Source organism: Dipodomys merriami, unplaced genomic scaffold, assembly GCF_024711535.1.
Source record: "Dipodomys merriami isolate MVZ:Mamm:240054 unplaced genomic scaffold, mDipMer1.0.p SCAF_277, whole genome shotgun sequence".
Classification (NCBI taxonomy): domain Eukaryota; kingdom Metazoa; phylum Chordata; class Mammalia; order Rodentia; family Heteromyidae; genus Dipodomys; species Dipodomys merriami.
Window position 1 is genome coordinate 861,021 of NW_027204237.1, and position 21,198 is coordinate 882,218.

The 21,198-nt window shown below is 48.6% G+C and overlaps 1 protein-coding gene across 4 annotated transcripts; it reads right to left on the reverse strand.

Annotated features, from left to right (window-relative positions):
• Positions 1–5,961: 5,961 nt before the first annotated feature.
• LOC138837832 (sodium-dependent lysophosphatidylcholine symporter 1) lies at positions 5,962–20,743 on the reverse strand. Of its 4 annotated transcripts, XR_011375464.1 has the most exons (15): positions 20,501–20,743; positions 18,964–19,095; positions 16,598–16,722; positions 10,778–10,901; positions 10,568–10,646; positions 10,031–10,188; positions 9,250–9,340; positions 9,030–9,151; positions 8,739–8,822; positions 8,117–8,200; positions 7,915–8,027; positions 7,400–7,543; positions 7,133–7,315; positions 6,905–7,045; positions 5,962–6,423 (listed from the first exon to the last, which is right to left on the reverse strand). XR_011375464.1 is itself a non-coding variant. In XM_070036825.1 (14 exons), exons 1-14 carry the CDS (start codon positions 20,591–20,593, stop codon positions 6,360–6,362), a joined length of 1,590 nt encoding a protein of 529 aa, XP_069892926.1. In that variant the 5' UTR covers positions 20,594–20,743; the 3' UTR covers positions 5,962–6,359. The 4 variants fall into 4 exon arrangements, 3 of the variants coding, with proteins under 3 accessions (XP_069892926.1, XP_069892927.1, XP_069892928.1); XM_070036825.1 differs by lacking the exon at positions 6,905–7,045 and having other exon boundaries at positions 7,139–7,315; XM_070036826.1 differs by lacking the exon at positions 6,905–7,045.
• Positions 20,744–21,198: the final 455 nt, after the last annotated feature.

Genomic DNA, 21,198 nt, shown 5'->3' on the forward strand with positions numbered 1-21,198 from the left:
CTACTTCTCTCATCTCCTTCAATCTTTCATCCACAGAGCAGCTGAAGTGGTCTTTATAGGCCTTCATCTAGCATGTGACCATCTGACATAACTATTAATGGCTTCAGGCTAATCTTAGAATAAAGACCAAAATGGCTACAGGGCCCAAAAGTCAAATGTGTATCCTCTTCCTCTGCCTCATCTTGTATTCTTGCTTCTGATATTTGTGCTTTAACACAAGTCAGCGGGCTGGGAAGGTGGCTCAGTGGTAGAGTGCTTGCCTTGCATGCATGAGGCCCTGGGTTTGATTCCTCAGCATCACATAAGCAAAAAGGAAAAAGCTGGAAGTGGCACTGTGGCTCAAGTGGTAGAGCTCTCTACCACTGAGCCATGTTCCCAGCCCTCCTGCTTTGCTTTTTTGTTCAAGGTTGATGCTCAAGGAGTTGAGCCATGCCTCCACTTCCAGCTTTTTTCTAGGTAATTGGAGATGCAAGTCTCTTGGATTTGTCCGTTTGGGCTGAGTTGGAACTATGATCTTTAGATCTCAGGCTCCTAAGTAGCTAAGATTACAGGCATGAGCCATCAATGCCTCCTGCCCACCATCTGACTTGAAAGAGGCAGAGCCATTAGGCTGAAGGGTAGATGAGAAACTATTGGTGACATGGTATGTGTCCCACTTCATCCTGAGCCACCAACAATCTCCCAGGGACTGTTACTTAGTCTTTTACTCTGTATCATGTTTGCCCCTTAACACAGTAGTTAGGACACAGCAGGCAAGAAAATGTTTTATAAGATACAGATCACTTTTTATCTTAAATATCTTTAATGGCTTTTTGGTCACTCTCAAAATTCAAATTCTTTTTTTTTTCTTTTTTGTAGGTTGTGGGGCTTGAACTCTGGGCCGGGGAACTGTCCCTGAATGCTTCATCACAAGGCAATCACTTTACCACTTGAACCATAGCACCACTTCTGTTTTTCTGGTAGTTAATTGGAGATAGAGTCTCACAGGGACTTTTCTGTCTGGGCTGGCTTTGAATTGTAGTCCTCAGATCTCAGTTTCTAGAGTAGCTAGGATTACAGACATGAGTCACGGGCACCCGGCTAAAATTCAAATTCTTATGTGAGTAACAAGGTTCTGGAGGAGCTGGCTTCCCATCCCCAGCACCACTTGGCCACTCTGGTTTCTTACTGTCCTTTGAATACACGAGTCTCTTTAGAAACTCAGGTAGTACAGTAATCTGTGTCCTCTACCTGCAGAGATTCCCTTCAAGCTCTTTGAACATTTGGATAATTGTCTTCCTTCATAATTTAAGTCAAATGTTGGGCTGTCAGGATATTCTTACTTGGACACCTGCCTGAAAGTGTCTATCATGGATTTTACCAAGGATTTGAGCTCTATGCTGTTCACCAATATCCTCAGTGCCTCGCAGGTGCAGGATAGATAGTTGACTAATGGTAAATACCTGTTCTGATCCATAATATCCAAGTTGATCTGATAAGTCTTGTGATGTTAAGGTTTTGCTCCTTCCTTCCAGAAGGTGGCGCCAAAACCACACCTGGTCCTAAGCAGAGGTATTGGGGATGTGGTTGGCATGATTGAAGGCCAGAATCTAGTGGAGAGACAGGGTTTGTTGTGGTAATGCTGGATCCACCTGTAGAAGAAGTAGAGATGGCACTTCTCCAAAAGATGAGTAGATATGAACTGGGATTCTGGATTGTCCTTCCCCCCCTCCTCCACCTATCTCTTCGCTAAGAACTCCACAGAGGTAGTTTTTGAAAAGCACAGAAATTTCCTGTGAGCCTGGAACTGGAGAAAGGCAATGTTTTCTAAATCTTCATGAAACATTTGGAAGAAACTAAGTCCCAGGCAGAAACAGGCTAATGGGTCAGTAAGAATAGAGGTTGACAGCACGGTGCCGGTTGTTCATGCCTGTAATCCTAGCTACTCAGGAGGCTCAGATCTGAGGATTGCAGTTCAAAGCAGCCTGGGCAGGAAAGGCCATGAGACTCTTCTTTCCAATTAACCACCAGAAAACAGGAAGTGGTGCTGTGAGTCAAATGGTAGAGCACTAGCCTTAAGCTGAAGAGCTGAGAGACAGCGCCCAAGCTCAGAGTTCATTCAAGTCTCACAATGGACAAAAAAAAAAAAGAGGTCATGGAGTCTCCAGCTCTACAAAGGGGAAGAGAGGCAGGAATCACTCAGAAGCTTGCCAGACAGCTGAAGAAGTGAATTCTAGAATTCAGATATGGCCTCTAAGATGGGCTATCTGTAGATCTGGGCTGGGGAGGTTAGCAGGACTCAGAATCCTTCTAGAAAGTAATGGAGACTCCTAGAGGGTTCCTGCACAGGGGAGTGACCTTGGAGAAGACTCACATTCCACAGAGGGAATGTGAAGAGATCCAGCCCCAAACAAAAAAGATCACCAGCTTGCTGATGCAATCATCCAGGTGAAAGAAGAGGATGTGAGAAAATAGAAACCGGGAGACGGTGGCTCACGCCTGTAATCCTAGCTATTGAGGAGGCTGAGATCTGAGGATCACGTTTCAAAGCCAGCCCAGGCAGGAAAGTCCGTGAGACTCTTATCTCCAATAAACCACTAGAAAACCGGAAGTGGTGCTATGGCTCAAGCAGTATAATGCTCGCCTTGAGCTGAAGAGCGCAGGGATAGCGCCCAAGCCCAGAGTTCAAGCCCCACAACCGACAAAAAAAGAAAAAAAAGAAAGAAATAGAAGACCTGAGAAGTCACTGTGAGGAAAGAAACAAGAAAGCTTATATATTTTCAACATTTAATTAAATTAATTAATTTTTTTTGTCAGTCGTGAGGCTTGCACTCTAGGCCTGAGCGCTGTCCCTCAGCTTTTCAGCTCAAGGCGAGTGCTCTACCACTTGAGCCACAGTGCCACTTCCGGTTTTCTGGTGGTTTATTAGAGATAAAGAGTTTCACGGACTTTTCCTGCCCAGGCTTAGCTTTGAACCGTGATCCTCAGATCTCAGCCTTCTGAGTAGCTAGGATTACAGGCGTGAGCCACTGGAGCCCCGCTTCAACATCTAATTTTTATTTGCTTTTTCAGTGTAGGGGATGGAACCCATATTCCTGTGCACACCAGGCATTCTACCACCTAGCTGCATGCCCAGCTGTAAAATAATTTTTTTTGGTAGGCAGAAGGGGATTGGAGCTTGAAATCAGGGCCTTTTACTTTTGCACAAGGCTGATGTTCTACCACTTATGCCATAGCTCACTTCCAACTTTTTGGTGATTAATTGGAGATAAGATAATTTTCCTTCCCAGGCTAACTTTGAACCCTGATCCTCATCTCAGCCTCTTGAGTAGCTAGGATTATAGACTTGAGCTATTGGCACCTGGTGCTAAAGGGTTAATTTTGCTTTGTTTTTTTAGACAAGACTTAGAAACTATTGATTAGAGGAAGAAGAAAGTGAGAATGAGTGGGCCTCTGCAAACATTCACAGAAGTCAGACAGCGCTGCTCCTGCCTTGCACAGGTAACTTCTGAGCAGAGGTAGCACCTCCAAAGGTGGTAAGACTGGCTCAGTGAGACCATACTCTTGGCTCAGGTGACAGCCTAAAGCAGAAGCTCCAGGCCCACGTCCCATAGCTTGACAGCTTGAATTTCAGTATCAACTCATCCACTTCCTTACTGGTTAACAACCTTGGGTTACTTTACTTCCCTCTATTTGCAAAATGATAATAGTACCTTCCTCATAGGGAAGTTATAAAGCCTAATTAGTATTTACGAACAGTCCCACAGGGCCCATTAGCTACTTTTTGCGGAACTGCTAAAAGTGACTTGGTAGAAAAGTTTATCCAAAAGGATAGAGTTCCTCTCCCATGCAGAACGGACTTCTCATCCCAGGTAAAAGCCAAACCTAGTCTCACAATTTCTTTTGGGGCCTTATTTATCTATGAAGTAACATTGACTGGTAACTCAAACCTGTTAGCCTTGCTTCCCTGGGATTTTTGGGGCCCAGCCTAGGGGTGTAAGGACAAATGGTGTTCTAGAATGACTCTACCAATGTGTGAGAACCAACAGTTAATTTTTCAGGAAATTGATAATGTAACCATTGCTTACCTGAATTGCCCTATAGTGGAAGTTTTATAGTAATGGGACCAGTGCTGCAGCTAGGCCTTCTTTCACTCCTTCATCTAACACACACCTAGCCCAGTCCCTTCTCCCCTTTCAACACTGGCAATAATAGCTGTGGGATGGAGGAAGGGAGTGACAGGTCTCCAGGGACAATAAAGGGGCCCAATCACCATCTGTTTGGGCATAGCAAGGCCCACAGTCTTAGGCATAGACACATGAGCGTGTGCACGCTGCAGAGTAACTGTCTGCCTTTTGATTGTTCCTCAGTAAGTCTCAGACACAGAGAGTGGTGGATAAAGTCCTGGAGTCTCACAGAGCTGGGATGGAAATTCCAGGTAGGCCACTCCCAGCTCTATGTCCCTCTATATACTGGGGCTCAGTTTGGTTGTTTTTATTTTCCCTTGGAAGTACTGAGACTTAAACTCAGGGCCTTGCACTTTTTAGGCAAGCACTCTTACCACTTGAGTCAAGCTCCCAGCTTTTTAAATTTTGCTTTTGTTATTTTCCTAAACAGTTTTCTACTTTTGTCCAGGGTTGGCTTCAGACTATAGCCCCAGGGGGCTGGGAAGGTGGCTCAGTGGTAGAGTGCTTGCCTTGCATGCCTGAGGCCCTGGGTTCCATTCCTCAGCACCACATAAGCAGAAAAAAAAGCCGGAAGTGGCGCTGTGGTACAAGTGGTAGAGCGCTAGCCTTGAGCTGAAGAGCTGAGGGACAGTGCCCAGGCCCAGAGTTCAGAGTTCAGGCCCCACGACCGGACCCAAAAAACAAAACAAAACAAAACAAAATGAACTCTAGTCCCCTATATAGCTGAGATCAAAAGTAGGAACTACCATATCCAACTTGCTTGTTGAGATGATGTCTCACTTACCTTTTGCCTAGGCTGGCATCAAACCATGAACCTGCTGAAGCATCGAGTCATAAGTCATCGCCTAATCCTGGAGCTTGGAAGTTGAGCTCAGCCTCATGCTTGCTAAGCCAAGCTTCCAACCTTTTATGCATTAGTTAGATGTAGAATTTCATTTTGTGTGGAGGCCTGTGCCTAGACCATGACACACCTATTTTAGGTTTCCTATCAAAGCTGGGATGACAAGCATGTGCCACCAGACCCACCTTCGTCTGTTGAGATGGAGTCTTGCAGACTTTTCTGACAGGGCTGGTCTGGAACCACAGTCATCCCGATCTCAGCCTTCTAAGTAACTAGAATGATAGGCATGTATCATTATGCCTAGCTAGGGGTTGAAAAGGAGGTCTTATAAACTTTTTCTGCTCAGGCTGTCCTCGAACTGCAATTTTCCTATTTTCAGCCTCACAGGTAATTCAGATTACAGGCATTAGTCACTGGCATGTGGCTTTGGTTTTCTTAGCTTTTTTTTTTTTTTTTTGTCGGTAGTGGGGCTTGAACTCTGGGCTTGGGCACTGTCCCTGCGCTCTTCAGCTCAAGGCAAGCGCTCTACCGCTTAAGCCACAGCACCACTCCCGGTTTTCTAGTGGTTTATTGGAGATAAGAGTCTCACGGACTTTCCTGCCTGGGCTGGCTTTGAAACGTGATCCTCAGATCTCAGCCTCCTGAGTAGCTAGGATTACAGGCTTGAGCCACCAGTGCCCGGCGTTTTTCTTATCTTTAAAATGGATGCAATCCTGCCCTGGTATGATTTCATAGGCTAAAGTAGAATACCACAAAGTACACACAAAGCCTCCATATGGTGCTTGGTACAGAGTAGGTGTTCAGTAAATGTCAGCCAAGGTTATCACCCCCTCCCACCCCTTCAGACACATTGATCCCACCCAGTGGGACCCAGGCCGACTGGGACTGCTCATTATCTGAGTTGCCACCCAAGGGCTCAGTGAGTAGCTGAGGACACAGACAGGAGCAAGTAGCTCTGTTTTCCAGCTTTTATGAAAATTAATAACATTAATAGCTCACAGAAATATACATACACACACCTCACTATGTACATAGTCATTAAGTTATTAATTAGTCTCTGTATAAAAAGTTTCTACATTAGTATTCGGGGCTTGGCCCGCTCAGTCCTTGGCATATTCACAGTAGCAGCCCCAGGGCTTGGTCCTGTGGATGGGCATAAGGGTGGCAGTATGGAGCTCGGCCAGCTCTATGCAGACACAGATGTCCTGGGCTGTTTGCCTTTCAGTGCTTGGTCCCTGTCCTAGCTGGCACCTGAAGAACAGCTGTCCAGTGAGTGGGCAAACAGGTTCTGGTCCCTCATGTGGCCTGATGACCCAGGCCCTATGTATGGAGACATCATGGGTCACACAGGCCTAAAGGATGCTGGCCAACTCTGTGGAGTCTGAGTCGGAGCAAGCTGAACTGCTGGCTTCATCCCTGCAAGAATCAGAGGAGCCCGGTCAGATCAAGAGTTCAAGGGTAAGTCCTTACCCCTCCCCACTGCCACCTGCCTCCTTCTGGGATCTTGGCTCTGCAGTTCAAGCCAGGGGTGGGACTCGTCTAACTCACAGGACAGTTCACTCCCTCCCACTTTCAGTTCAGGAACTTCCAGTGTCTTTGTTTGCTGTTCTTGCTAGGCATAGGGCACCACAAACTTCAGTGCTACCTTCTGGCCTTGGCTGGCTGATAGGCTGGCATGACTCACTCCACATTGCCCTCTGGCCTCAGGCACACCTGAGCTCCTGACCAGGAGCTGCCAGAGCATCAGGCAGAGCTCAGAGCCCAACTCTACCCCTTATCCAGTGGGCACAGCTATACTCTTCCAGGTTAAACCTCAGTTTCTTCATCTGGACAATGGGAACCCTAAGAATCTTGGCCACCCAGGATTGCCAGAGGACTACACAGATTGTGAACGTACACGTTTAACAGGCAAAGAAGCGCCTCGAAGTCTGGGATTTTGGTGTGTTTTGGCACATGGCAGGCACCCAGAAAGTGTTTGTTGAGTGAATAAAGGTGAAGTCACTCAATTCAGTGGCCAGCATGTAGCTTAATGTTGGGGCTGTCAAGGAAGGATGTGTCAGTGGAAGTCTGGGCTTGGCCACCAGAGGCAAAAGTGGGGACTCAGACTAGATGACAACCCCCTCACTCTCACTGCAGAGCCTGAAGGGCCTTCTTATTCTGCCGCCGCTTCTCCTCGTTGATGGGGTACAGCTTGAAGAGGAAGAGGCCCAGCAGGATGAAGATGATGGGAGCCATGGTCACCAGCATCTTCAGGGTAAACTTGACCAGTGACGGCTGGGAGCAGCCCCGTGGCTTGTACCCGGCAAAGCTGTGGGAATGGAGCCAGTGATGAGAACATGATACCTGTGACCTGGGCCTGAACACCCCATAATAGCCCCCCCATCCCACTCACTCAAGACTGAGGGTGGAGATACCCAGCGAGACGCCGGAGGCAAACTTGGTGAAGAACACATAGAAGGAAAAGAAGATGGGCTCGGAGTCATGGCAGTTGGGGTGCTTCAGATGGAAGTCGTCGATGACATCGGGCAGCATGGACCTAGGGAGAGAGTGATGGTGGCCTTGAGCACCTCCCCCCACACACATAGCCGTCCCCAGGCTTCCACCAGCCTCCATGACCTTGGTGTTGGTAAGAAGAGGCAGTTTTCTAGGGAATGAGCTCCTTTTGCCAAGATGATCCCCATTCTGGGTGCTCAGCTTGATGAATGGTGTATAGGTCAGATTTTAGCCCCTATTTCTGTGACTGGGTGCTTTTGCACAGTTCACAACCTTTGTAACTGTACAGGACAGTTCAATAGGTCCCTAACCAGTTCTATAAGACCCATCTATTTGGCCCTGTAGTAGAAGCTCCCAAAGAACTCTCTCCAGGGAGCCTTAGAGCTGAGGGTGGGAGGCTAGGAATATACCTACCAAGGTAACAGGAAGGCAGCTGCTACACTGACACCGGCTGCTATGGCCACCACATATGTGACAAACAGGTTACTCTCCATGAGGGCCACCAAGATAAGAAATGGCACTGCTGACTAGGGGAGAAGATGCAGGAAGATGGATTAGCTGCAGGCTCTCACTGGCTATCCCTTCACGCCACCCAAGATCCTTGTACCCCACTCACCGAGATGCCAACATATACAGCTGTCTTCTTGCCAAACCGGGTTAGGAACCACTGCCAGATGGGAATGGTGAATGTGGCTGAGAGCTATGGAAATGGGTGAGAGGAATGAGTTAGTGCCACAGAATCTCTCCAGCCCTTCCCAAGACCCCAAAGATGCTCTATCCTTGCCAAGAGCAGCCAAGTGGCACCTATGGGCAGTAAGGAGGTGAAGGCGCATGTGTGAGAACTCCCTTGGGGAACTGAGAGATAGTCCAGCTTTTTAACACCTCTGAACACAAAGTTCCATAACCACCTTCTCCTCCTCCTCTTCTTTCTGTTCCTCCTCCTCCTCCTCTAGCCTTCCCAAAAGCTTAGATTACAGTCATGAGCCACAGGTGCCCAGCTCCATAAACTTTTTAGTATCTTGGCTTTTGCTCGGCTCACTAAACATCCACCCCAAACTCCTCTTACAATCCTCCCTAAGCAATTATAGGTCAAGTCCAACCAACTATTCTAGAAAACCTGCCTCATCCCTTCAGGACCATGGCCTAGTCAGGGGACATCCGCTGACTGGCAGAAGAACCATTCCACAGCCATGCTATAACCGTCTAGTCTGCCCACCACCCTCAGTTCTCACACTCACCATGATGGCCAAGAGTAGATTCTGGAATTCATTAGGGAAGCCCAAGGTGTAGGTGCAAAACAAGGCGAAGTTTCCTTCCACCAGCTGGGGGATGGGTAGGGGAGGGGAAGGAAATGGCAAGGAAAGACATGATGTTGGGGCTGAGGCACCCTAATATATTCGCCATGCTTACCCCTCCCCCATTCTACCTGTCCCTCAGCTTAGTCATCTCCTGAGTCCTCTCCAACCCCACTCCCATTACACCTCCCCTCAGATTTCCCCAAGGACCAATAGTCACGTCCCCAAACTCACCATAAAAGCCAGGGAGGTAAAAAGGAAGCCAGCAATGAGTTTTACATAGGGACCATGGCTCATGACCAGCCGGAGGCCCCGAACGAAGGACATTTGTTCAGTCTTCTGGGCCTCATATGGTTCTAGGGACCAGAGGACAATGAGGAGGGAGCAGAGAGCTAGGCAGAAAGACACAGCCCCCTTGTGGTAAGATCTGCACCTTTCCCAGGGCCCTACTTACCTCTCTGCTCCCGCACACCCAGGGTCAGGATGATGGCACAGATGACATAGATAGAGGCGATGACCCCTGCTGCCAGCAAGTATGCATTTTGCTATAAAAGAGGCAAAGGGCACAATATAGAGACAGTCTGATCTCATCCTAGCAGTCCCACTGCACAATCTCAGACCAGTCCCTTCTCCGCAGGCCTAACTGTCTCCATCTATGAACTAGAAGGACCATCCTGGGTCTGCAGTGGCTTCTCAAGGCTGTGCAAAGTTCAGGTGTACACAATGTTACAAAGCCAAAGCTGTGGAGTCGTGGAGCCTGCAGTTCATATCTGCAATCCATTAGCTCTACCACCCTGGGCAAATAGCACAAGCCTCTCTGGGCTTCAGTTTTCTTATCTGCAAAGTGGACATATTGCCATATTAAAAGTGTTAAAGGTTCTATGTTGGGCACCAGTGACTCATGCCCGTAATCCTAGCTACTCAAGATGCTGACATCTGAGGATCATTTCAAAGCCAGCCCAGGCAAGAAAGTCTGTGAAACTCTTATCTCCAGCTAACCACCAGAAAAGCTGGACGTGGAGCTGTGGCTCAACTGGTAAAACACCAGCTTTGAGCAAAAAAAGTTAAGTCTGAATAAAGGCTCTGAGTTCAAGACCAGCAGACACACAGAAAAATCATACATATCACATGCCCTATAGTTAGTAACCATTAGCTGTTATTACTACTTTTAGGATGAGTGCAAAACCTTTATAGTTCTCCATCCCCTCCAATCCCTGCCCTGCAAAAGGCCTCACCGTTTGTTTTAGTGAGGTGGTGCTGTGTGTTCGATTGGCACTTTCCGGGGCCAATGAAGATTCATTAGGGTAATGGAGACAAGGAGCATTTGCTTGGCCCACAATTTGCCCCTGGATCGCTGTGCCTAGCACTGTGCCCAGCACCTCCACGGTCATCCCTGGATAGTGAAAAGAAGGTCTTTATAGAGGGACTTGATTTGTAGGCCCAGAGGGAAAAGCCAGATGAATGGAGCTCAACTCTAGCTCCAAGTATGATGGATGTGAGGACAGGGCAGATGACACTTGGGCCTACATGTATGTGGTCCTGTGTGATCTCAGGTTAGTCCTTGAATCTTTCTGGGTCTCACTTGAGCAGTAAGTTCTTTTTAAGATAATTTCATGGGATGAGGATGTAACTTAGTGGGAAAAGGCCTCATATGCAACATGTCTTGAGCAAGGAGCTGGGCCCACAATGGAAGAAGTATAGCAGGAGGATCTGGAAGTGAAAGACCCAGGGTCCCCTATGGGCAAGGTCAGGCCAGCTGAGGAGAGACTTACGATAGGCAGTGGCAGAGTCCCGCTCGCTCTGCTCCGTGCTGATGAACATGGTGAGCGCTGAGTAGGGAACGTGGAAACACTGGCATAGAACAAAGACCTTTGCCAGTCAGACAGAGGGCAGACAAAGGAGGGGGGCCCAGGGACTGCCTCACCCCTGCCCCCAGAGACACCCAGAAGTGTGGAGAAAGGGGAGGCTGGGGACATACTCACCGTGACCAGTGTCTCAAAGAGGCAATAGAAAATTAGGTACCAAAGGGTCTGGCCCTGTGAGAAGTCAGGCACGAACCAGATGAGGAAATAGGCGATGACTGCCAGGGGTGTGGAGAAGATGATCCTGAGGAAAGGGAGAGGGTTGAAGAGGAGGCTGGAAGCTACAACTCCCAAGAATTTGGCCCAGTCAGAGGCTCTACTGGGTACCCACCAGGAAGGCATTTCCTCTCCTTAATCTATCCATCTCAGGGCCTCTGGGAAGATGCTAATGGCCAAACCTGGAAGGGTCCACTGGGACAGGATCCCTGGCTGAAACCCTGAACATGAAGCATGAGAAGATCAAGATCAGACCTTGAGTTTTGCTAAGGTTCTAGCAGCAGGGACTTCTAGGGTAGGGGAGCTGAGAATGGAGGCCAAGACCTTGGTAGAACAGGGAGGGAAAGAGAAGGAACAATCTTAGCATCTAAATATTTTCACCTGTGTGCAGGCATCATTTGTACACAAGGAAGGAAGCTGGAGTGGGGTAGGGAAGGCCAGCTCTAGGTAAAGGAAGATGGAGGGGGCATGTGGGAGCATTAGGGGAAGGGAGGTCTGTCATATGTAAGTCTCACCTATCACAAGTGCTTAGACTCTATGGACTGATCTTGCAGCCTGTACAGTGACAGGCAAGGTATATAAAGGTTAAAAGGAAGGCCTGTGAATAACACTTTAGGGATCCAATTTGACTTCTCCCAACCAGCTACCAAAACTCTTGTCTGGGCACTGTGGCTCACGCCTGTAATCCTAACTACTCAGGAGGCTGAGATCTGAGGATTGCAGTTTGAAGCCAGCCCCAGCAGGAAACTCTGGGAGATTCTTATCTCCAAAACACTACTCACAAAAGCCAGAAGTGGCACTGTGGTTCAAGTGGTAGAGGGCTTGTCTTGAACAAAAGAAGCTCAGGAACAACACCTAGTACCAGAGTTCAAACCCCAAGACCAGCAAAAAACAAAAACAAACTCTTAAGTTCTCTGAGGCTTGTTTCCTCATATGTAAAATGAGAGGAAAAAAAATAGCACATGCTTCCCGCTCAGTATTTACTTTATATATTAAGTGTCAATTATGCTATTTTAATTTCTTGGAGAGAAGAGTCATTTAAAAATATATCAGCATTGGGCTGGGAAGGTGGCTCAGTGGTAGAACGCTTGCTTTGCATGCATGAGGCCCTGGGTTCGATTCCTCAGCACCACATAAGCAAAAAAGAAAAAAACCGGAAGTGGCGCTGTGGCTCAAGTGGTAGAGTGCTAGCCTTGAGCTCAAGAGCTGAGGGACAGCGCCCAGGCCGAGTTCAGGCCCCACGACTGGATGCAAAAAAAAAAAAAAATATATATATATATCATCACTCTTGTAGAACTTATATCCTAATTGGCAAACAGAAGAGATAAACTTTATTTAAAATTATAGAAATCATGGCTAGGATGTAGCTCAGTGGCAAAGCGCTTGCCTACCAAGTGCAATGTCCTGGGTTCAATCCCCAGTACCAAAAAAGAAAAGACAAAAAAAATTGCAGCTAAAAAAAAATTATAGGGGCTGGGAAGGTGGTTCAGTGGTAGAGTACTTGCCTTGCATGCATGAGGCCCTGGGTTCTATTCCTCAGCACCACATAAGCAAAAAGAAAAAAAGCCAGAAGTGGCATTGTGGCTCAAGTGGCAGAGTGCTAGCCTTGAGCTGAAGAGCTGAGGGACAGCGCCCAGACCCTGAGTTCAAGTCCCAGGATTGGCAAAAAAAAATTCTTCAGGTTTAATAATGAAATGTTGAACCCATCCTATACTGGAGAGTACTGGGCTGAAAGGAAAACACAAAAGAACAATTGCACAATGTAACTTAGGAGGTGACCAAATCTAAGCACTCAACTTCATAGACACAGGAAGTAATGGTGGTTGGCAGAGGCTGAAAGGAAGGAGAAATAAGATTCGTTTAATTGGTGCAGAGTCTCAGTCCCGGAAGATTAAAAAAAAAAAAACAACAACAGCACAGAGGAAAGCCAGGCACGGTGGTATAGGTATAGGCCTGTAATCCCAGGACTCAAGAAGTAGAGGAAGGAGGATGGCAAGTTTGAAGCCAGCTTGAGTTAGAGAAAGAGCCTGTCTCAAAAAGAAAAGTACTGGAGATGTAAGTGGTGATTGTCATACAAAGATGTGAATGGATTTAATGTCACTTTGCTGAACACTTTTAAATGGCTCTAATGGAAGCCATTGGCTCAAGCCTGTAATCCTAGCTTCTTAGGAGACTGAGATCTGAGGATCACAGTTCAAAGACAACCAGAGCAGAAAAGTCCCTGTGAGACTCTTATCTCCAATTAGCCATTCAAAAACCAGAAGTGAGCTGTGTGCCGGTGGCTCACACCTGTAATCCTAGCTACTCAGGAGGCTGAGATCTGAGGATCACAGTTCAAAGCCAGCCCGGGCAGGAAAGCCCATGAGACTCTTATCTCCAATAAACCACCAGAAAACAGGAACTGGCATTCTAGCTCAAGTGGTAGGGCGCTAGCCTTAAGCTGAAGAGCTGAGGGACAGCACCCAGGCCCAGAGTTTAAAAAAAAGCAGAGTTAAAAAAAGCAGAAGTGGTGCTATGGCTCAAGTGGTAGAGTGCTAGAGAGACTCTGGGACAGTTTCCAGGCCCTGAGTTCAAGCCCTACAACCAAAAACTACAACAACAAAAATGGTTTTAATGGCCAATGTGTCAGGTTTTGCCAGTTTCTAAAAAGGTTATTGGGCTGGGAATGTGGCTTAGTGGTGGAAGAGTGCTTGCCTAGCATGCATGAAGCCCTGGGTTCAATTCCTCAGTACCATGTCAACAGAAAAAGCTGGAAGTAACTCTGTGGCTCAAGTGGTAGAATGCTAGCCTTGAGCAAAAGAAACTCAGGGGCAGTGCCCAGGCTCTGAGTTCAAGCCCCAGAACTGGCAATAAATAAATAAATAAATAAATAAATAAATAAATAAATAAATAAATAAATAAATAAACAAAAAGGCAATATAAAATATTAGAAGGGTGGTAAGGGTTTATGGAGAGAAGAGATACAGCAGGATGCAGAGAATCAGAAATGAAAATGGTGTTCCATTTGCAGGGGCAGAAAATCTAGGCTTCACTGAGCAGATAGTAACTGCAAAGATAGATGAATCCAGGAACTTGTTTGGCAGATGTCTGAGGCAAGAGCAGGTGGGCTGGGGAATGGTCAGTGCAAAGGTCCTCAGGCAGAAGTATGCCTAGCCAGGTTGAGGAATATCAAGGTCGTGGGGCTAGAGCATAGTGAGCAAGAGAGATGGAATTAGAAGATAAGGTAGGAGAAGAAATGGGACACCTCAGAGGCTACTGGAAGGGCTTAGGTTCTACTTCACAGACTTTAAGAAGTCTTGAGACTTAAATAGGAAAATGTAGAACAGTGCTTGGGGTACTTAGTGTTTGCTGTGATCACCTCAACAGAGCAGCCACACACAGGGCATTGGGCTTGGGACTCAACTCAGGTCTAACCACAAGCCCCACCTACTGCTTCTCAGCCTCCCTGAGTCACACTGTTGAAACCTTGTCACTCACTGCTGGCTGAGAATGCCAGGAAAAGCAAATGTCAGTCTTTCTGCTCTGGAGGACAGGATCTAAATGAAGACTTAGAAGCCAGGCATCATTGTTCACACCTGTAATCCTATTGAGGAGGCTGAGATCTGTGGCTCATAGTTCAAAGCCAGCCCAAGCAGGAAATATCTCCAAATAACCATCAGAAAGCCAGCAGTGGAGTTGAGGCTGAAGTGGCAGAACACTAATTAGCCTTGAGCACAAAAGATCAGGGACAGAACCCAGGCCCTGAGTTCAAGCCCCAGGACCTGCACAAATGAATGAATAAATAGATAAATAAAAATGCAGGCTTAGAGCAAGAGTGATCTGTGACCTGGAAGGAGAGACAGTGCAGGATTTACCTTAACGAGCCCCCAATTTTCCTATATTGCATGTGAAAGGGTACCAGGTCCTCAACACTCATGAGGGGACAAGGGTTGTCAGTGTTATGTACATAGGAATGTCATGTACATAGCAGCCCCTTGGCCCCATGAGCCACCCAGTGAATGCTCAGACAAGCATAGAACTGAGGCAGAATGCATCTGAGAGGGCCCCAGGCAACTTTCTCAAACAGCTACCACACCTGCCCAGAGTACTCAGGTCCTCTCTCAGGCAGTGAGGGCCTGCTGGGCTCTGCCTCCCCCATCCCACACAAATCCAAATGAGTGTCTTTGCAGAAAACAAGGCTTCCTCCTGGCCTTCCCCAAACACTCCATCCCGGGTTGCAGGCATCTGAGCAGCGCTGAGGAGCCCCTTGTGACTGGGAGTAACCTCATGTGTTAGGCTGGTGGAGCAGCTGCCTCCCATTGGCCGTGCCTCATGAGGAGATGTGGCACAGAGTCCCGCCTTCCACTGGCTGCCAGGAGACGGGCAATGAGCCAAGTCTCACGGGCTGGTGCTTAGGGAGCCCTGAGCAGCCTGCCCAGGTAAGGCAGGCTATGCGGGCCGGGCCCTGGCCCTGGTCCTTCCTAATGCCTGGATCAAAGGCTCTAACCTGGGCCTTCGCCAGGGACTGGCAGGATTGGGGTGGGTGGGGGGCCTCGTGGGAAAGGAAGCTGTGGAGGTGTGGGGGCTGTGGGAAGAGCTTTGAAGGCCGGAGACCAGGTATGAGCGCCCCTGGGGCAGGAAGGCGCCCACTTGAGCTTGGATGGGCTGGAGATGAAAGGGGTGTTCCCCCCCACACTCCCTGAAGCAGGATGTCCTGGAGGGAACCAGAGGCCCGGCCTGGTCTGTCTCGTATGTGTCTCCCTTGCTGTCTGATCTATGGAACCGCCTCCACCCTCCTACCCCTTCCTTGCACCACAGCCTGAGACAGAGCAGTATAGGGGAAGTAACAATGAAAAATGTAGTTCACATCATCTAAAGCATTAGAGATTATGGGCCTCCAATCTTATTCCCAGTATTGTCCCTAACCCCTGCCCAACACAAACCTCCCTGAAGGAGTGCCAAGTTCTCTATTACTTAATATATCCTAGACACTGTTCTCATGCTTTTCATAACAAACATTTAGCTGGGTGCCAGTGGCTCATACTTGTAATCCTAGCTACTCAGGAGACTAAGATCTGAGGATCATGGTTCAAAGCCAACCCAGGCAGCAAAGTCCATGAGACTCCTATCTCCAATGAACCACCAAAAAGCTAGAAATGGAGCTGTAGCTCAAATGGTAGAGCCTTGAGCAACCCCAGTACCAGAACAAAAACAAACAAACAAAAAAAATTTAATCCTTACTGTGGCCCTATGAGACGTTTCTTATTTTATCCATTTTCTAGATGAGGACACTTAAGGCTCAGAGACGTTAAGTGACTTGCTCAACATTGCACAGATACTTGTAATGAATCTGGAGTTCAAACCCAGGCAAGTTACCTGGAGTGCACTCTCCCCACTGTTCTTAAGACCTACCTCTGTCACTAGAGTAGAGGTAAGTAGAAGATAGAAGTCCAGGTTTGCTAAGAATGAATGGTCCAGGTTTACTAAGAATGAATGGACTTCAGGGAGCCATGAAGTTAGGCTGAGGAAGGCTAGCCAGCCTAGCACTTGGACCAGCCTAGGAATAAACAGGCTAGGTAGGTGCCCCATGACCATGTCTGGACAGCTGAGGTTTTAGCTGGGGTTTCAACATTTAGGCTTTTACATCATCCCTTTTCCTTACCCCCTCCAGCCTGTGACAAGAGATAGAAGGACCAAGAAGAGGCAGATAAACAGGAAGCCTGGCCTTCTGCATCTTCCACTTACCAGGGCATGAGGCGACCCAACTGGGTCCAAGGGGACTTGCTGATGCAAAAGCCCACCAGAGGGTCAGTGACAGCATCCCAGGCTCGGCCCACAAAGAGGATGATGGAAGCAGAGAAAGGGGTCACCTACAATGGGGAAGACACAAATGACAACTCATTCATTCTACTCACCTCAGTCCTCACTTACAGGCAAAGGCAGCTGGGCCCTTGAGACCCTGTGCTGAGCCTCAGAACAGTGGGGAGATTGCACAGTGCAATCTCAGTGTGATGTTAGTGGTAGCTAGGTACTTACTGGTGGCTCATACTTGTAATCCTAACTACTCAAGAGGCTGAGATTGGAGGTTCATGGTTTGAGGTCAGCTGGGGCAGGAAAGTGTGAGACTCTTATTTCCAATAAACTACTCAGAAAAAGCCAGAAGTGGCACTGTGGCTCAAGTGGTAGAGCGCTAGCTTTGAATACAAAGAGGCTCAGGGACAGTGCCTAGGCCCAAAGTTTAAACCCCAGGATGGGGAGGGGGGTGGAGGAATGATAGTAGCAGGGATATAGCTCAGAGGCAGAGCATTTACATTGTATGTGTGAGGTCCTGGGTTCAATTCCCAGTAGTGTGAGGGAAAAATAAAATTACAATAGCATTTTCTCTGATAGTAACAGGCCTGTGTTAGAAGCTTTTCAACCTGCTGCTTCTCTTAGAAACATTCCATCAATGGGGCTGGGAAGGTGGCTCAGTGGTAGAGCGCTTGCTTTGCATGCATGAGGCCCTGGGTTTGATTCCTCAGCACCACATAAGCAAAAAGAAAAAAGCCGGAAGTGGCGCTGTGGCTCAAGTGGTAGAACGCCTGCCTTGATCTGAAGAGCTGAGGGACAGCGCCCAGGCCCAGAGTTCAGGCCCCACGACCAGACCCCCCCCAAAAAAGAAACATCCCATCAAATAGAATGAATCTAGAATCATTTGCTTCCTTCTCTCTCATGTGAGAGACCTGATATGAGAACTAACATTCACTGAATAATCACAGTGTGCATCAGTTTCTCCATGTGTGTAATGTGAATTATGCTACCCGTTTTACAGGGTCAAGCTCTGTCTTGGCTCAGCTGGGTGCTTGCCCATCAGCTGGGTGCTAGTGGCTTATACCTCTAATCCTAGGTTCTCAGGAGGATGAGATCTGAGGATTATGGTTTGGAGCTAGCTCATGCAGACAAATCCATAGGACTCTTACATCCAATTAGCCAGAACAAAACAAAACAAAACCAAACCCTGCAACTGGTGTCTCAGACCAAGTGGTAGGGTGCCATCATTGTGTGAAAAAGCCAGTGAAAACATGAGGCCCTGAGTTCAAGCCCCAGTACAGAGACGTGTATACATACATTTCCTCAAGTTATCCACTGCCAAACACTCTAGTCTCTATATTTAGATTCTCTGGGTTCCTCTGCATCCATCACAACCCTGCTATTGCTATTGCTCTAAAAATCTAGCAGCATCTTCCACACTGTAGCTCCCACTAATCAGATCCCCACCTTCAATTCCAAAACTGGCTACATACAGTTTAATGCTTCAGCTGTAGGTTTGTCAGAATTATACCCTAACCTGAACCTAACCCATGGGAATTACTCAAAAACTAGCTGTTGAATGAATCATTTATCCTTTCTGGGGCTTAGTGTTCCCCACCTGTAAATGGATACAATGAAGATGACCTGCCTGCCAAATCAGAGGTTACACAGAAAAGACAGCCAGGGCAGGAGCCCGGGCAGCCATGGCTATTCAGTCTTCCACTGTCCCCTCCAGACAGGGCGAATTCTCAGGATGCCAGGCTGCTGGCCAAGGCTTCTCAAAGCACAAAGTAGCCCAGCTACACCCAAAGCATCCCTCTCAATCAAAGCCCCTATACACTGGACAGTTTTAACTTAACAAAGCATTTGAAGGCCTCTCTGACAACTGACAGGCCACTGTTCCTCAGGTGAAGGCGGAATATACCTCCTTCACAAGCCTGGCAACGTCCACTAACCTCTGAGCCAAGCCAGCTGACTGTCTTCCAGCCAGGGACATGGTGTGACAGTATCTTCTGAGAACAGTATCACTAGTCAGTACCATTCTCCTTTAACTGCTGTCTACCACCTCCCACCCCCACCCCCAGAGGGCTCTATTGCTTTTGCCAGGCAACCAGGAATTGCCAGTTAAGTAAGACTCCTGAGGGGAGAGAGACTTCCCTTCCCTTCCTAGATACTCTGCAAGGTTTTATTCCCCCATTCACTGTGACTGGGAGAGTACAGTATGGATCTGGGGTATGTTTTACAGATGGGGAAAACTGCGGGGTACCTATCCTTTCCCATTTCAGAATGCTAGAAGAGCCTAGAGGGCTCAATCCACTTACCAGAGCCACATCCAACAGGTAGATCTGCAGAAAGAACCCCAGGGCACAGCCTGTCACCTGGTAGGGAGCACCTCCAACAGCATAGCAGAGCTTATTGCAAATGGACAGCTGCTGTTTCTTTTTCGGTTCCTTCTGGGAAGAGAAGAAAAGGATGAAAAGAAGCCCAAGATCCTGGTCTCCATAGACCATTCCTCCAGCCAACTGCCAGGAGGAACAACTCTCGGCTTTGCTGTGTACCCACCCAGAGAAATCTGACTTCCTGCAAAAGAAGAGAAAGAGATCCTCTGTTTTTAAGAACTTGGGGGAAAAGAAATTATACTGCAGAGGAAGTTACTCCTAATCCACCTCCTGCACACCATCTTTAAAGAACCACTCCCAGGACCTAGGCCACTGCTCCTTTCCAAATTCCAGAAGGCAGCAGACCTGTCCCCACCTGGTACTAGCTGCCACAACCTGAAAATCCTCTTGCTGCCAAAAGCTGCCTCAGCCCAGCCCAGACTCCTGCCCTGGCTCAGAGGCCAATATCCACCTGCCTCCTGGGTGAGAGCTCAGTTGCAGGGGCCCAGCCCAGCTGGCTGCAGACACAGCTGTTCATTCCATCTGTCCCAGAGCTCCCTGGTCCCTGTAGGCAGTCCCAGGATTCAATCAAATCCAGGAGTTGTCCTCCCCTCCAGCTCCCAGACATATACATCCCTTCCAGCTCCTAGGGGACCTTGAAGAGGGGAGGATAAGGCCTCCAGGTAACAGAATGGACCCTTTCTGGGTGGGGCAGTAAAGAGGCTTAGCGTTGCCCCAGGAAAGAAGAGATTGCTCATACATGGTAACAGCATAATTGCTCACTCGGCTCCTTCCTGGGATCAGTTAATAAAATTAGAAGGCGAGCACCTCACAAGTGGATCTATTGCCAGAGATCCCTTCCTGGGGTGTGGTGATGGTGGGGGGGGGGTCGTTTAATAAGTTCTTAAGATAGGCTGAGGCGGAGGGTTGAGGTAGATGCCCGCCACGCGCTCGAACACGCACATTTACACAAACGCCTCCAGACCGCGCGGCTCCTTTAAGAGCAGAGCCCTTGTTCTTATGAATGAACTTGAGTGGCCCCCGGCAGAGTTGAGGCGCGAGAGTAGGCGGGTGGGGTGGGGGTTCTAGGGAGTAGGGGGTAAAATACGGGGGAACCACAGGGGTCCCCATATTTCTGAGGTCCCTCCACCTTTTAAGGCGGTAAACTAGAACCGCTAAGCACTGAAGTACCAGTACAGGCTAGGCGCAGGGACTTCCGCGGAAATGCGGAAAGGAGGTGAGTGAGCAAAAGAGGGCGCCTCCTCTGGCTGCAGACCTACTCCATCTCAGCCTGACCCGGGGGCATGCTCCTTCCCCCCCCCCCCCCCACCGCGGTCTCCCTTTTGCTTCTAGGCCTGCCTGCCCCCAGCTATCCCGAGTGTCTGTCCCAAGCCCAGATCTAACCTCTGACGCCCTCCTGTACCCCCGTCCTGGTCGGCCCAACACCCCCTGCCCTACTCCTGGCGCGCTGGGCCCTTACCTTCACCTGCGCCGGGCGTTCACCGGGTTGAAGGATGCCGGTGGGCAGCAGTCCTGCCGCGGAGCTGCTCTCGGCGCCCTCTCCTTTGGCCATGACCCGCGGGCCACGCCGTCTGAGGCCGGGACTGGGACGCCGGGATGCTCTCCTGCTCCGTGGGCCCCCACTCTCTCCGGGCTCGCGTCGTAGCCGCCGCCGCCACCACCACGATCGCCGGTCGCCGCGCACCAGCCGAGCCGGGAAGCAGCCCAGGCACACACTCCCTGCACGCCCCCCTCCGCGCCTCTTAAAAGCTACGGCCCAGCCCACCAGCCTAGGGCCAATCCCTGAGCCGCGCTGCCGTGCCACCAGCCAATCACAGCGCCCGCCGGCTCCCCCATCATGCCCCACCCACCCCACGGCGCCTAGCCACAGAGCCACGTTTTCTTTTCTTTCTTTTTTTTCAGGGCTCTTTATTTTGCTCCATTGGTCTACTTTTTCGTTCTTGCATAAATGTTGTATTCGCTTAATGAGTACAGCACAACTTAACACATTAACACTCTCAAGACGATATTATATGAATGTACCAAAACAACATTTATATTTCAATAGGCATTTCTAATAAAAAGTTAAATAGAAATCGTAGCAAACAGCTGAGCCTGAACAATCTATTACCTCCAAACTAGAGGTAATTACACTGATTTCCATTGCACTGAGGAAAA